Consider the following 15,974-nt stretch of genomic DNA (forward strand, 5'->3'; position numbering starts at 1 on the left):
ACCCTGGGATCATGACCTGAGCTGAAGGCAGAGGCTTTAACCCACTGAGCCACCCAGGTGCCCCTTAAGTGTACTTTTCATTATGTATATTAAATTCTGATGAATAAAAACAATCTCTTTGTTTGGAAAATGTGACGCTGTACATGGGGACCTGGAGGTGGGAGCAGGGAGATGGGAGATGGGGTGCTGAATTCCTCCCAGTGATCTGAGACTGAAAGAGTGAGAGGGAGACACAGAGACAGCTCAAGAAACAGAGACAACAGAATAGCCCAGCACTAGGCAGGCTTACCTAACAGGAGGCTACCTGGATGTCTTTGTGCTGAATTTACATGTTAGTAACTGCCCCATCCCTGACCTTACAAACTCTCCTCTGAATCAGTGGGCTGGGTGCCTGATAAATGCATTTCGGAAGTTTCTTTGCAAGCTAGGGTATAGTTAGGTTTTTTGTTTTTTGTTTTTAAATTTTAATTTCTTTAAGTACTTGCTATACCCAACGTGGGGCTTGAACTCACGACCAGGAGATCAGAGGTTGCATGTTCCACCGAGCCTGCTAGGCATCCCAGGTACAGTTAGATTTTGCCAGTGGGTTGGAGATTACAAAGTGGCAGGAAGGGAGAAATTATTCTGCTTCAGGCTCTGGCCATGGCAAGCAGTCGCAAGTGATCACCGGTGGCCACAGGAGGTCGGGAGCCCAGTTTCTAGGTAAAACTCCCTTCTCTCTTTTCATCATCCAGCTCTTCCAAAACTTTATATCCAATGTCCAGCATTACATTTTTCTCTGCTTGAAATCCCTGAGTGAGCGATTTCCCTGGAAAGACACAGGCTGACACATAATTTGCCCCTCAGTCTAAAAGAAACGAATCAAATCTTGTCATTTACCAACCCTCTCCAAAAATGGCTGTCGAAAGAAATTCAAACATGCCCTGCTGTCCTGTCTTCCTTGGCTGGTCTCTCCTGCTTGGAGCTCTCTGTCCATACCCCTCACTTGGTTCACCTCCCATCAAACCTCCGAGAACCTTCACATCTGTTGCATCCTTGATGTCCGAGTCCCTGCTGAATGGCAGTATTTCACACCCAAGTATGTAAGCCCATCTGTGCTCCCACAGCAACCGGCCTCCGCCTCAGCATGCCTCACACCACACTGAACTGTCCCCTCTCTTCACTGGGAGCCCCAGGAGGTTGGGAGGGCCCGGCTTATCCTTGACTCCTTGCATGCTTGGCCCTGAACACGGTGCCTGCGATTGCTGGATGAGCTGCTCTGGTAAGCCCTAGGTTCAGGAAGAACCCAGGCGGGATCTTCTTTCCACACCATTTCTCCAGACGTCAATTGATGAAAGCAAGCAAATATTCGAGGAATAGGATCGGGGAGAAGGGGAAACTGAGGCCTGGCCCAGCGGGAGGACCTGGGATACAGAGACCACAGGAAGACTGGCTGAGGTGCCAAGTAGCTTTAATGAGCCTGAGCACCTCTTCCCCCATTCTGTCCCTCCCTCCTTCAGTTCCAGACAGGTCCAGCCTGCCCAAGGCTCGAGGGCTCTTCCCCTGGACACATGTTAATTCTTCTGTCCCCTCAGCCGCTCCAGCCGCCTCCGAAGGTCTGGGGGCACCTTGGCCCCGGCTGCCAGCAGCTCTCGCAGTCTTTGCTTGGGAGTCTTGGTGAGGTGGAAATTGCAGGGCACTGGGCCCTCTTCAAAGGGAACCCAGCAGTTCCTCGTGGCTGTGTGATAGCCCTCAGCACTGGCGGTCACCACATAGTCCCCTGGGGTCAGCAGACGCCAATAATCCCCACCCCATGCTGACAGGAGTGAAGGACAAGATCAGGATCCGGGGACTCTCTGCCTCTGACCCAGGCGAAAGCTGCCCCCTCCCACACCTCCATCCTCCCCTCTCCCACACACCTGTCGTGACATCATGGTTAATTCCTTCCACAGCAATGACAGCATCGGCAATCCCCAGCTCTGTGTCTTTGTCCCGCACGACTCCCGTAATGCCCATTCTCACCTGTGTGGGGGCGGGGGGGGAAAGGCTATCAAACCCCTTCCCCTTCTGCTTGTGAATGTGACCTTCACTTCATTTTCTGGCTCTGTTCAGGGCAAAGTCGGGGATGGCAGGTCTATGCTCCTAGGTGGCCACACTCTGGTAAAAATAACTCCCGAATGATCAGCTGCAGGTGGATGGGGAGCTATGAACACCCGGCTGGAAAGCCTGTCTTTGGGTTTCCCCAAGTTCAGCGACCTTCGGTATCAGGCTTGTCATTTTGCAACCTTTGGAAATTACACTTACCGAGCCATTACAAGGGATACAGGTCCCGTGGAACAGGAAGCACCCATGCCAGGGTCCCCCCACCCCCCACCCTTGCATAAGGAGTCTCTTCTGGGAGCGGTTCTCCTGGGACAGCTCTGGAACAGCTCTACGGCCTGGGGCTAGACGGCTATGGGGTCCACTCCTCCTGGTTCATGATGTCAGAGGCCGTCCTGCTGGCAGACTGTGCTTCCCATGGGGACCGTGGGAGGTCCCCCGATGGGAGCTGCAACCCCGGGGGGACAGCGGACAAGACCGCAGCAGTGACATGGGCAGGCCAGGGCAGAGCAATTCGGATCCCACCTGTTCCAGGTAGGTAAGGAGGGCTTCTTTGTTGTTCTCCCACTCCTGGGGCAGCTCGTTCTCGTGAGGAAATTTGTCACAGGACAGCTCCACGGTGATCTCGAAGCAGTTGGTGTGCAGGTAGCTGAAGTCATTCATACCTAGGGTTACCACAGAGGCTGGAGCCTGGGGGACAGGGGGATGGGAGCCCGGCCCTCCTGGGGCCCTCCTCAGGAACACACTTCCCCGAGGGCACTGACACTAGGTGGACGGAGCAGACTGCCTGACAGGGGCAGGGCTACAGGCACAGGGCTAACTCTATCCTGAGGCACATACTCCCAGGAACCGTGTGCCAGTCGGCGCCGTTGATGATGTTGCCGAGGGAGGAGAAGTCCTGGCTGTGGCAGGGTCGGCGGTCTGGGTCCTGCATAGCCCAGTTAGTGCCTGCATAGACCGTGCTGAGCCAGCGGAACACAGCATCATCTGGGGTGGGCGTGAGTTCACGGGCGGCCCACGGGGTCCGGGTCATGTCGAATGGGTAGGACACCACCAGCTCACCCCCGTGGAGGTTGGCACTCAGCACAAAGGGAATCCGCTGCATCCACTCGATTACGGCTCGCGTTTCGGGAGCCACCTAGACAGGTGCGGGTCAGGCAGGGGCGGGAGACAGAGACAAGGGCCCCCGGGGAGCCCTCCACCACAGGCCCAGAATACTCACAGTGGCGTTGGGCAGGGTGTAGTAGGTGGGCAGGGGCAGGTGATGATTGGGGACGGTGTCAGGCACCAACCCATCATCCTCTGCTTCCCACAGGGGCGTGTTGAGGTCGGCAAAATTATGGTTAAGGTCAATGCCCTGCTGGTTCCAGCGGCCCTCGGCCCAGCCTACCAGCTCCGAGCCCTGCGCGGGGAGCAGCTTGTTCAAGCCAAGGGGGCACCAGTGCAGAAGGGGCAGGGCAGCCCTCAGCCCAGCCAGCCTACCCGGCGGAAGGCAGTCTCATAACCGTCAGGGTTCATGGAGGGCAGCAGGTGAATACGGGTCTCGGTGAGCAGCCGGGTCACTCGCGGGTCCCCTCGCAAGTACTCGTGGCATAGGAACTGCATCAGCAACAGGAGCAGCTCCCTGCCCAGCGCCTCATTGCCATGCATGCCAGCCACGTAACGCACCTCGGGCTCTCCTGGGAACACGGGGCGTGGGGGGGGGGGCGTACCAGGGTTCGGAGCTGGCGCATGCGCACAACCCCACCCTGCGCCCGCCTCTCTCCCAGCTCAGAACCCGCCAGTACCCAGCTCGTGTTCGCCAGGCTGGTCCGACAACTCCATCACATACAGCTTCAGGCCCTGGTGGCTCTTCCCGATGCTGTAGACGCGGGTGATGTTGGGGCATTTCTCGTTCACCTGCTTCATCAGCTGGAAGGGCAGAGCAGTGTGGGGTGTGTGAAGATCAGACCCCAGGGTCAGATCCCACGTGGCCGGGGAAGGACTCACAGAAACCAGTGGTGGCCCACACACAGGGGGACATATAGGAGAGGAGCAGTAGCAGACCAGAAGGAAGGGAGGCAACATAACCAAGGGAATTTGGGGTAGAGTTTAGGGGTCAAGGGGAGAAAAGGGTGAGACAGTGGGGGAAGTGCGGACATGAGGACAGTCCTAGCAGGTTAAGCTCTGGTGGGAAGGGGACCTAAGATATGCCGCTCGTCTCCACCCCGGCTCATAGGGGTTATGTCTGACCTTCCTCATGGCCTTGTAATTGTGATGCCGGAAGTCCAAAGGGTCAGAGGATCCCAGTGCAGGGGCCTTAGGGAATAGGTCATTTGGATCTGGTGGAGAATGAATTCATGGTAAAGAGCATCCATGCTGGAGTTTTTTGTTTTTTTTTTCTTTTTTTTATTATTTTATTTATGTATTTGAGAGAGAAAGAGAGAGAGATAATGAGAGAAAGCACAAGAGAGGGAAGGGTCAGAGGGAGAAGCAGACTCCCTGCCGAGTGGGGAGCCTGATGCAGGACTCGATCCTGGAACTCCGGGATGATGACCTGAGCCAAAGACAGTTGCTTAACCAACTGAGCCACCCAAGTGCCCTCCCCCCTCCGCTGGAGATTTTACCCTGGTCATCCAGCCCTTGTCTGACTGCCCACCTGAGACCGGGCAGGCCAGGATCTCTGCCCGGAGGCATGACGTGCCTCCCTGAAGCCAGGTCTGGGGCAGCAGGCGAATGAAGCGGGCCACCTGGGGCTCCGGCAGGAGGTTCAGCACTGGTGTCTCTGGGTCTGAGTTGGCAGGAAATACCTGGAGACATCAATTGCTTTGGGGGACTGCTCAAAACCCAGCAAGCCTGGCCCGGGGCCAGAAAAAGAACTCGGGCCTCTAAGCTCACCACCAAACCTACCCTGGTGGGCTCAGCTGAAGACTGGCACTCTAGGACAAACACAGACCCCCTGCTAACCGGTAGCCCTCGGCAGCCAGGCTTTCTGGCTTGCTCATAGCTTATGAAATAGACCAATAGGGGCCCATCACTCAGCAGCAGCCAGCCCCACACTATAGTCTGGTATAAAAAGGGGTCTGTGAACTGGGACAGCCAGAGTCACGGGGAGGTGAGAAGTGGGTTGGAGGCCCGTCACCAGAGAGGGTGTTCCAGCAGGAAGCTGTGGCGTGAAGTGGGGCCCACCCCATGGAGAAAGTACCTGGGGAGGATATGGGCACAAGTTCCCAAGCAGCTTAGCCCCCAAGGCTGCCTGGTGGGTGCTACCCATTCTGACAACCCCCTTTCTCCTAGGATGCCAAGTGCACATCCATTCCTTGACCTCAGAGAAGCCTCAGCCCCGCCCAGTACCCTACACGGTGCGGGGGCGGAGGGGGGGGGGGGAACAACCACCATAGGACCACTCACCGCCTCCATCCCACTGCTGCGGTTCCTACTCCCCCACCACGTCTGACTGTCATTGCTGAACTGGACCTTGTATGATGTGACCCAGTCATACCTGGGGCAGGAAGCGTGGGGAGAGATCATCAGTGGCCCCAGGACACCACCCCGTCCCCCTCCTTAGTCTGCCTGAGACTTCCTGGACTGGGCTAGTCTGCCTCACCTCCAGATGGAGTTCCTGCCCTGTGTGATGATGCCTGAGAAGCGGGTGGGGTGCCTAGCATCCACCTGAAACCACGGCTCGGGGTCCTGCTGCTCAGCACACCAGGCCCCGTCATAGAGGTCACCATCCTCCAGGCCTGACTGTGCACAGGACAAGGTGATCAGACCCAGCTGAACAGCAGAGATCGGGCCAGGGATGGGGGACAGGGAAGGGTAGGGAAGAAGTTCTAGGAGGTGCCCTGCTCAGAGCCAGGGCTGCTGACCTGAATGTTGAGCCGTCCCCGGTGTGGTCCAAGACCGAAGGACTGGCTACTGGACGCCTCGAGCTGGCTGTCTGAAACTCGCAGGGACTCCAGGCCCAAAGGGGGACAGCCTGGGGCAGGGACAGAGCAGTGAGATGGGACCAGAGAGAGCATCCAGGGAAGGTAGGAAGCCGAGCTCACGCTTGCCCGTGTGCTGGGCAAGCTGGGGGGCATGCCTACGCCTCTGAGGCCAGAAGTGACGTGAGTATGCACCCCAGGGGCTGCAAGTCTGGGCAGGAGCAGCAGTACCTGGGTCCTGCTCCTCTGGGAGGTCAAGGGCTCCTGTAGTGGTGGTGGTCACCGGAGGCCTGGCAGTCGCCATGGGTCTGGGGCGCATTAGTTTCTTTCGTTTTTTCATAATGACCTTCTTCTTCTTGATGATGCGAACCCGGACATGTCCTTCTGAAGTCGCTGGAAACCATGGAGGCACAGAATGGCTGAGGGAGTGGTCTGCTAGCCCAAGAAAGCAAGCAAGCCCCAGGCAGCAACCCCCAGCCCCTGTATCTAAAGACCTTCGCATGGACTTAAAGTCTGACCCCCACCTGCCTCTCCCACCACTTCTGTGGCTCCTTCTCCTTCTTGACATGACTGCATGTTTGGCCGGCTTCATCTCTAACCCTCTCCAGTGGAGAGTTACACCCAGCCCCTAGGAACTGATGGGTTGCTCCAAGGAGCTGAGTTTGGCCTTGGCTGACCCTCTCCATCACACCATCCACCACCCCTGATCTTATTGCTTAATTCCCAGTCTTTGAGTTTCAGCCCAGGAGCCTTCCTTAGCCCTAGACCCAATCTCATGCTCCAAAGCCCAAGTTGGCCTCTATCGATGCATCTGCCCCCTGGGCTGAGATGTCCTGTCCTCAGACTGTCTGCCCCAGGGCTCGGGCTTTCCATGGCTGGACCTGTGTCCTGCCTGACCTGTAGTACAGCACCTTAAACAGGCTGGATGTTTCTAGTTCCCCTCACACCCAGCTCCACGGGTACTTCCAGAACAGGCTGTACATTTTTGTATCTGGTGACCCAGGCCTTTCCACATACAGTTTCCTTTTCCTCCTCTCTCTTTAGCTCTTCCTGACTCAGAGAGATCCACCTTTCAGGACCCAGTTCCACTTGCCTCCTCTGAGAAGCCCTCCTTGATTGCCATCCTTTTGCCATCCTCTTCCAGGCACTCAGAGCTGAAGTCAGGAAGTCAGGCAGCCTGTCTCTCCGCGACCCCTGCCAGTGCCCCATTCCTCCAGGCAGCTGGCAAAGAGGAATCTCCTGCCTTGCTCTCCCTCTTTCCTTCCAGCCCCAGCCCTCAAGCTCTGTCCTGTCTAGCTCTGCACCTTTTAAATTTTAGTCTCAGGGCTTTTGTCTGTCCCTCTTTCTCCCCTTTTCCTGGCTGGGTCTCAGTTTCCTCATCAGTGAAAAGGTTTGGGGCTGGAGGAGGCAGCATCCTAGTGGCTCCATCCCAGGACTGCTGACTTAGTCTGGCTGGGAACTGGGACTGCTGAGTCAGCAGCCATAGCAAGGGGGAGGGAGGGAGGGAAGGAGTGGATGTGTAAGTGTCCGGAAGGGTCGGCACACAAGCTCCAGGCAGGGGAGTGTGTGAGCTCGTTGTGTGCGTGTGTCTGTCGGGGAAGGGTGGGCACACAGCGGACAGGGGAGAAGGGTAACCGGCCAGCCCGAGAAGCGGGGGGCCCTCGGTCGGGGCGCTCACCGTTATCCTTCCCCGCGGGCGGCTGGACTGGGCTGTTCTGCGGGGCCGGGGTCGAGCCACGAGCCGGGCCCCAGGCCTCGGTGGTAGCGGGCGGCGCAAGTCCCAGCACGGAGGTGCCGGGCGTCCGCAGACCCAGACCGACGGCAGGCGCGAAGGCGGCCAAGGCGAGCAGGAGACCCCACATGGCGGGATCCAAAGGTGCGGACGCGCGCGACTCGCGTTGGTCGGTGGGTTCGTCTCTTCCTGCCGGGTGCTCTGGAGCCCCCCGCCCCTTCCTGCCGCCGCCACACGCCCCCTGTGGCTCCGCCCGCCCACAGCCCTCTCGCTGGCCTCGGACCCTGGAGGGGAGGGGAGAAGAGGGGAGGGGAGGGTCCAGGCAGAGCGCGCGGGGCGGACCCCCGGGGCGGCCGCCCCGGGTCTCCGCGCCCACCGGCTCCGCCCCGCCCCCTCCGGCGTCCCGAGCTCCCCCGCCCCACTCTGGCGCTGTGGTCTGCAGTTCGCACAGCCCCTCGGCACCCCACCCTGATTTCACTAAACCCTGTGAGGTGCCCGGCCCACAATGGGCACCTACTCTGCACCGTGTACCACGCCGGGCGCTTTGCACATGGCCTCTCAATCAAACCTCATTTTACAAACAGGTAAACTGAGTCTCAGAACGCCCTACTGACTTGGCCAAGGTAGCAAAGCTGAGAACTTTAGGGAGGAAACTACCACCCGAGAGGGAAATCCATCCAGAGCTAGAGGCCCCCTCCCAGGGCGGATGGGTCCGAAAGAAGAGGGGAAACCGAGGCACGGGGTGGGGCGGCGAGCAAGGGGAGGACTAGCCCGCCCTCCAGGAATCCTTCTGAAAGACAACTCTAGGGGCCCAGCCAGGGACCGCGCTTCCCACCGCCAACCCCCTCCCCCGGCCCCGCCTCTCTTCTCTCCTCCTTCTCCTTCCCTCCCCTCCTCCTTTGCTCGCTGGCTGCCACGTTCCGGGGTTACATAACTCGAGGAGAGAAGCCGGAGCAGATACCCAGACGGCTGGGGACTGAGGTGGAGGGACCGCGGCCTGATGCTCGCCAGTTCCGCCCTCTCCGCTGCCTCCCCTATCCCTGCCTCATTTTCCTCTGGGGCCGGCAGCCTGGGTCTCTGCGGGCGGGGGCTGCTCTAGATCCGGGGATTCCAGAGCACAGAGCCTTTCCCATCCCGGTTCGCTAGCCCTCTTTAATTCCCCCACGCCAGATCGCCTCCCAGAAGGATGGCAATGGGTCCGCTCTGCGCCTCTGGCCGGTGCTTTGTCCTTGAGAGGAGCCCGCAAGGGAGATACTGCCATCCCCACCAAGGAAGCGATGGCCAGACGTGGCCAGGAAGTCCTGGAGCGTGTGCCGCCCTGAGCGATGATTTTTTGGGGGGGGTGAGCAGGGTCTCTATGTAAAGAATTTGAATCACCCCAAATCACCACACCGACGGCCCAATCTCAAGTGATCTCTTGAAAGAAATCCCACGCCGAACCCCTGGAACTAGGTCCCCAGGGGCGACCTCACAGACACCAGCTCTGGAGCCCCTCGAGGTATCTGGCCCAACCCACGCACTCTGGATAGAGAGCCCCTGAAAGGAGTAACCGGGAGAAGGCCCACGGGGTACCTCTTCTGCCCTGGAGCGCCCTACCTGGATAGCTAGGTCCCAGGCACCAGAGGGGGAATTAGAAAAAAACACCGAAGGAGTGCCAAAGCCAAGGGTTCGGGAAGCGCTGGGCTGGCCGGGTCAGGGGTAGAAAGACAATATTGTACACTGAGGTTTCCTTCTGGGGTGTGAGGTCAGGACAGGCTTCCATAGAGCTAGAAGTGAGTCTGAGCAGGTCCTGAGGGCTGCTCCCCTTCCTCAAAAGCCCACTCTAGCCACTACTCTGACTCTGGCCCCAACCTCACCCAAGTTTGCCAGGCAGGTGTGAGGGGGTAGAGGGGGGACCAGGCTAGGACATCTTAGCCTCCTGAGGCTCCCACCCACAGCAGCTAAATCAGGTCAGGTTCTTCCTCGCTTCAGTCCCTGGGGGCTCACCTGTGAGGCCCTTCATGACAGAGTTCTTCCCCACCCACACCTTTCCCACCTCATCACCCTGGGCTCTTCCCCCGGCTTGTACGACTCCAGCGCACTGGCATCTTAGCAGTACCTCCAATGATGAAGTGAGATAATACGCGTTTTCCTAGGTGGTCCTGAAGGTAACCGGATGAATTAAAAGCGGGAAAACAACTTCAGACAGTCCTCTTAGTCCCACATAAATGGATGGAATAAAACAATATCAAGAAAAGAAAGGAGGCTATGTGTTTGGCTACACAAAGAGAGTAGTAGTGGAATCTACTGCCTTCCTGGGCTTCCTAATCTTCTGTCCCTTGTGCTGGGGCAGAACGTACTCTGCCCTAGGTGTTCTCCCTGTGATGCAGGTGGGCATTAACGGGGACTCCCTCCTATGGCACCTTGGCTACATGCCCCATCCTCTGCTCACCACCTCCCACAGCTATCTCTCTTTTGTACATCAAGGTCTTCGAGAGCCCTGCCCCTCAAAGTGTGGCTGAGGACCGAGAGCACCAGCACCCCCTGGGCACATGTTAGAAATGCAGAAATCCCACCCCAGACCTACTGATTGAGAATCTGCATTTTAACAAGAGCTCCAGAGGATTCAACCCCAGGAGAATCAAGGGCACATTAAATAAAGGCTGAGCAGCACAATGAGGCTTAGAGCACCTCCATCTAAAATGCATGAGATCCATAACTTTCAAGTTTGATGGTGTTTGATGCTGTCACTGGAAATTGGATCTCAAGCTACAAGAGCACATACACATAACTTTTGGAAATTGGTATTTCATTCATCCTGGGAGGGTATATTCCTGATCTCTATAATATGATCCTATATTAATTTTCTTTTCTTTAAATCATTTAACCAAAATACAACAGAATACAGTTTTGTTTTTGTTTTTGTTTTTTAATTTGACACAGAGAGAGATCACAAGTAGGCAGAGAGGCAGGCAGAGAGAGAGGGGGAAGCAGGCTCCCTGCTGAGCTGAGAGCACAATGTGGGGCTCGATCCCAGGACCCTGAGATCATGACCTGAGCTGAAGGCAGAGGCTTAACCCCCTGAGCCACCCAGGCACCCCAACAGAATACAGTTTTAAAGGTAAATCCCATTTAAGCTTGCAATAGAAGACTCTTTTGTATGCTTCTCCATTCCCAGATCAGCTACTTTTAATTGTTATTTCTCCTTATATTTAAGTCTATACCTCTGTTGCCATTTCTTAATTTTTCTATGTCTAAATGTTATCTTTAGGTTTCCTGCTATGGAATTAAGGATTTTGCTTTCCTACCACCCTCCCCAACACGTATCCCCAAACACACCAACAAACTCCTTCCATCCTTCCAAAGAGCTAAGTCACTGGAGTCAATATTCAGTGCTTCTATTATGACCATGTAAATATTATTGTCCAACTTTTTGTGTTTCTGAAGTTAGCAGTTGCTTTGTTTTATCATTTGGTTTTCTAGGCATCAATTACTAATTTAATCCCAAAGCGACCAACAGAACTGAACATTTTGAACATCTCTAAAAACCAGAGATAATCTCATTTTCTTCTGGAGACATGCCTCCTGGAGCATCTGGCTTTTGATTCCAGCCCGGGTTGTTTGCTTTCTTCACTTGGAAGCACAGCTGACACCCTGAGCCTCTTTCATCATTGCTTTCCTGTGTTTAGCCTCATTTCTTGACTCCCATATTGTCCCCTTAGTTTAATGCCTTGTTACACGGAAACACATCCTCCAGTAGCTTTCTAGAAAAGAGTGTATGTGAGGTCAGATTTTTGAGAACGTGCATGGCTTAAAATGTCTTTATTCTATTCATACTTGAGAATCATTTGGCCATATCTATGTTTTTAGGTTGGAAATTATTTTCCCTCAGAATTCTGCGGGCATTGCTTTATTCCTCTGGGAGGAGCCAGAGCAAAAACAATCAATGAATGGTCCCAAGAGCCAGGGGCATTGGCTCTGTATCAATGTCAAGTTCACCAGGCTTGAGTCTTTGGACGGCGGCGGCTAGAGGCAGATATGCTGCCTGATTCCTGCATCTCCTCTCTGAAGGACTGTATGGCCACTATCCCCCTCCACCAGCCCCAACATTTTTCCCTCGAAATATGATATGTGGACAAGGATTCTGTTCTAAGTTATGATCCCCTTCACTCTAGCCTCGTAAGTCACGAATCTGAGATGGGCTGGAACCTCTGTAGCCACCAGCCATTTACCGATCATCATGGGGATAGGCTTCCTTTTCAGATGATCAGTCCCTTCCTAATATGTTCATTTGCCTTACTTTCATTCTCAGAGGGTAACTCTAACCTTCAGTTCGGGGGTTACTATGTTGCAGCCCTCTTACATTATCGGTGCCGTTTCTGGAATCCCAGTACCTGGAACACTTCCCACAGACCACAGGGCTTAGAAACAGCCCCCTTCTGCCCCACCCTGTAGCAATCCCATGGGAGCCCAGCCCCAGAAAGTCTCAAGATGCTTCCTGGAAGAGCCTGTCTCTGCATTTCAGGGCTTCAGTCCTGAAAATTCCCCCACAGGGGCCCACAGGCAGCCCCCAGCTCTCAGGGGAGAGAGAGCTGCCGACAGGAAGATTGAATGATTGTCCCTGGACACAGAGCTCTGGGAACCCACAGGAGAAAGAAAGCAGCCCTTCCCCTCTTGCTCAACTGCCCACTTAGAATGCCTTCCTGGTAACTCAGATCCTCGCTGGGGCATCCTGGGGCAGAGAATTTGCCAAGGCAAGAGGATGAGTCTTGGTTCTCAGAAATCACTGACTCCCTTCTGCCTAAGTCCTGCCTAAGCCACCAACTGCTTAGGAGGCCAAAACCAGCAGCATCCCCCTCCGTACCCCAGAGCCCCACATAGCAGTAGGTCACAATGCCCCAGCTGCCCAGTCCCAGAACAGCTGACTGAAGAGGGAGGTGAGGAGGGTGTGGTGGGGGTGTGTGTGGGGTGGGGGAGATTCCCACGGAACTGTCTGGTGTGTCTGCTAGGGCCTCGCCCCCTCCCACACACCCACCCACCCCCACTCTCTCCCAACACTAGTCCTTCCTGTCACCTCCACCTCCCTCCATGACCCAGCTCTGCTTACCCAGGCCCAAAGCCCTTGCTTATCCTATCCCAGTCCCTCCCAGAGGCCTGCGTACTGGGGAGGGGTCCCGTAGTCCAGCGGATCCATGTATGTCCCCCTGGGGCCTAGCACAGCCCAGCTCTGGGACAGCGTCTTAGGGTGGGGGGCACTGGGGCTGATGATTTGTGCAGTCTCTTCCCCAGCTGGCCCAGCCTTGCTGCTGCTGCTGCTCCTGGTCAGCTTCCTGGCCTTTGACCTGCTCCACTGGTGAGTGTGCAAGCAGCCTGGCAGGCAGACAGGAGTAGGCAGGCCAGCAAGAGGTCCACTTCCCGAAGCCCAACCACCACCCTCTCTCTCTGTAGGCCCACAGGCCCCCCCCCCAGCCATAGCCCACACTTCTCCCGGGAGGCCAGAGCCAGGGGGCCGGCGAGGGTCCAGGACAGCAGACGGCTGTACTCCCACCTCCGGGGGCAGTCACAGGACAACTCAGCCCTCAAGAGGCTCTGCTCCTGCTTCTCCCGGGCCTGGGGCTGCTCCTGGGAGTCCGTGGCATGCCCTGGGCCCTGCTTTGGCCTGGCTTTCTGCCTCCATCCTTGGGCCTGAGCGCCCTCCAGAAATACACTGGCCGTGCTGCTTCCCCAGATCACCTTTCCCTCTGTCCTGGGTTGAGCAGGCAGTAGGGTACCCCTTTATCTCCGGCCTGAACTGCAGGGGACTTTTGGTATCTTGGTCCAAGTCTGAGACAGAAATAGAAGGCGAGCTAAGGGACAGGGAGCCCGGGGCAGGCAGCGGCAGCCACCTCTGAGCTTGTGAGTTGGGGGTGGCCATTCTGGCCTCTTCTGTGGTTCCAGAGAGTGAGTGTCTGGAAAGACTTACAAGAGAACAGAGTGGGACTGGATATTAGTTAGCAGGGTGGGAACAGGGACCCAAAGAGGGCTTCCCACAAGAAAGCATGAGCATCTGCCTCTGTGGGCTCACCAGACCCCCCTGACAGCCTGGAGGGTCCATGGAGAGAGATTCAGGTGAGCCTCCCATCCTGCAGTGGCTCCTCTCTTGGCTGGACCCCACCCCCACCCGGGTCACAATGGGGATCCTCAGCGGGGGGGCAGGCCGGGAAGGGGGTGAGGGACACTGGGGGCTCTGCTTGGGCTCCTAGGCCATCCTGGGTGCTGCAGGAAGCAACATGACATAGGGGGCTCTGCCTAGAGGTAAGACCCAGGCCCCAGCTCAAAGCCCTGCCCATGCATGCTGGTACCCTCCCGACCCCTGCACCCCCATTTGTCTGGAGGTCCCAGGCACCTCCAGGGCTGCTGCTGCAGCTGGCCCGGCCCTCTCCCCAGGTGCACCAGCCATGACGCAGCAGCCGCAAGTGGAGACAGATGTCATCGGGGCCGGTGAGGGGCCACCTCAGGCCATGCCCTGGTCGGCCTGGGTCACGCGGCAGGACTGGGTGCGCTGGTGCCTGTGCTACGTGCCTCGGAGCTGGGTCCAGTGGTGGGCCACGTCGGGCTGGCGGCAGCCACTCCAGCGTGTGCTGTGGGGGCTGGAGGGCTTCCTCTACCTGCTGCTGGCCCTGATGCTCTGCCATGCGCTCTTCACCACCGGCTCCTACCTGCTGAGCTCCTTGTGGCCCGTCATGGCCGCAGTGTGGCGCCACCTGCTGCCCGCCATCGTCCTGCTGGTGCTCAGCGCCCTCCCCACCCTGCTCTTCTCCGCCTCCTTCCTGCTGCTTTTCTCCACGCTGCTGAGCCTCGTGGGCCTCCTCACCTCCATGTCTCACCCAGACTACACTCAGGACTTGGACCAATAGAAGGGCAACCCCATGCCGCTGCCTGTGTCTCTTGAGCCCTGGCCTAGGGCCTGAGGCCCCAGGGAGGGGGAGGGCAGTGGCTTCAGTAGCACCACCCCCCATCCCCCAGTCCCTAGCCCTGCTTGGGCCAGGTGTGATGTGGCTAGAGCTGGCCAAGGAGTCTGGCCTTACCTCTAGCCCTCCCTCCAGTCGATGTTACAGGTACTTGGTGTGGGGCATCAGGGGCTTTGAGAAGAGAGGCCGGGCGGAAGGGTGAGCAGGGCCAGAGCTTGGCTGAGCTATAGAGAGTCCCCGCAAGGGTGTGGTGACACCATGAGGGCTCCCTTAGCAACTGGCAGCGGCTTTTTCTTGAAGTGCTCAGATGTCTCAGGTGCAGATCATTGAGAACTTCTAGCTAGGTAGCCCTGGGCTGCCATTCTTTCCACTAACCCTACCTCTTTCCCCGAGCTCTAGAAAGGACCCACTGACAGAAACCTAGCTGAGAGAGGGCTGGCCAGGAGCCCCATGAGACCTCAACTAACTCACCTCCTGCTCCTTTCTGTCCAGACATCCCCCACTCCTTAGACTCCCTACCTTCTGCCTCAGTGAGCATCCCCAAGTCTGGGAAGTGGGCCAACTAGGGTAGTGAGCATCCCAGAGGAGACCTACTTTAAGATTCCTAAGGTCTGTGATGGAAAAATGAACAAGAAATCCCATTTCCCCACACAATATGTGGCCATGCCCAATTAATTCTTTTGGATTTAGTGGGTTCCAGCCCTGTCATGGGGTTGTGGTGAGTCAAAGGCAATACCATCTTTGTGTGAGGGACTTTGTAAAGACCAGAAAACTGTAAGACCTTATATTGAAGTCTGAGAATAATCTGTAGGCTCAAAGGGTCTTTTGACCCTGAAGGGGGGTTGAAAGGGGAAGAGGAAGCTTCCCTAGGCCTTCAGAGAAAAGCTTCAGAGAAATGCATACAGTTTTGGCCCTCCGATGGTAAACAGGGGTGGATGGGTGTGGATGAGATGTAAAAGGTCATGTGACATGAAATCTCGAAATGCGCACATGTTGAGCTCTCCTGATTGTGAAATGTTTGGGGCTGGGGCCTGGCGCCAGGAGGTTCCTGGACAGCTGTGTGAATGGAGAAAGCAGAGCTCAGGGGTTTCTGTAGCTGTCCTGACTGCTGCTCACTGCTCCAGAAAGGTCTGGAAGGGGGCATCCCTTCATGCCCAGCATCCTGGCCCTTCACACAGCAGCTAACCCTCCAAACAAAACCATGATCTGTTATTACCAAGCAAGGCACATGGGAGATAGTTTTACCCATGGCTCAGACCCACCTGCCGGACTCCTACCCAGTTCCTGACCCTCCCTGTCTTCTAGTCGTGACCCCACTGGATGTCTAAC

The 15,974-nt window shown here is 56.7% G+C and overlaps 3 protein-coding genes across 5 annotated transcripts; 2 read left to right on the forward strand and 1 right to left on the reverse strand.

Moving 5' to 3' along the window:
* Positions 1 to 1,433: 1,433 nt before the first annotated feature.
* On the reverse strand, positions 1,434 to 7,846 carry LOC111141710 (carboxypeptidase X, M14 family member 1). 2 transcript variants are annotated; one of them, XM_022494492.1, is made up of 14 exons: positions 7,663 to 7,846; positions 6,216 to 6,377; positions 5,928 to 6,037; positions 5,666 to 5,805; positions 5,470 to 5,560; positions 4,718 to 4,868; positions 4,312 to 4,400; positions 3,867 to 3,990; positions 3,562 to 3,758; positions 3,302 to 3,481; positions 3,142 to 3,217; positions 2,605 to 2,744; positions 1,899 to 2,001; positions 1,434 to 1,795 (listed from the first exon to the last, which is right to left on the reverse strand). In XM_022494492.1, the coding sequence occupies exons 1-14, from the start codon at positions 7,844 to 7,846 to the stop codon at positions 1,554 to 1,556; spliced, it is 1,989 nt and encodes a 662-aa protein (XP_022350200.1). In that variant the 3' UTR covers positions 1,434 to 1,553. The 2 variants fall into 2 exon arrangements, with proteins under 2 accessions (XP_022350200.1, XP_022350199.1); XM_022494491.1 differs by having other exon boundaries at positions 2,920 to 3,217.
* Positions 7,847 to 12,783: 4,937 nt separating this feature from the next.
* Positions 12,784 to 13,384, forward strand: LOC111141340 (chromosome unknown C20orf141 homolog). Its single transcript, XM_022493804.1, is given in 5 exon segments — positions 12,784 to 12,901; positions 12,904 to 13,048; positions 13,091 to 13,115; positions 13,171 to 13,350; positions 13,352 to 13,384. Coding segments are annotated over 5 exon segments (501 nt in total).
* Positions 13,385 to 13,733: 349 nt separating this feature from the next.
* On the forward strand, positions 13,734 to 14,603 carry LOC111141326 (transmembrane protein 239). 2 transcript variants are annotated; one of them, XM_022493786.1, is made up of 2 exons: positions 13,734 to 13,803; positions 14,122 to 14,591. In XM_022493786.1, exons 1-2 carry the CDS (start codon positions 13,788 to 13,790, stop codon positions 14,589 to 14,591), a joined length of 486 nt encoding a protein of 161 aa, XP_022349494.1. In that variant the 5' UTR covers positions 13,734 to 13,787. The 2 variants fall into 2 exon arrangements, with proteins under 2 accessions (XP_022349494.1, XP_022349495.1); XM_022493787.1 differs by lacking the exon at positions 13,734 to 13,803 and adding an exon at positions 13,934 to 13,989 and having other exon boundaries at positions 14,122 to 14,603.
* The last annotated feature ends 1,371 nt before the right edge of the window (positions 14,604 to 15,974 follow it).

The sequence above is a fragment of the Enhydra lutris genome, unplaced genomic scaffold (assembly GCF_002288905.1).
Source record: "Enhydra lutris kenyoni isolate GAN:26980312 unplaced genomic scaffold, ASM228890v2 scaffoldscaffold6, whole genome shotgun sequence".
Lineage (NCBI taxonomy): Eukaryota > Metazoa > Chordata > Mammalia > Carnivora > Mustelidae > Enhydra > Enhydra lutris.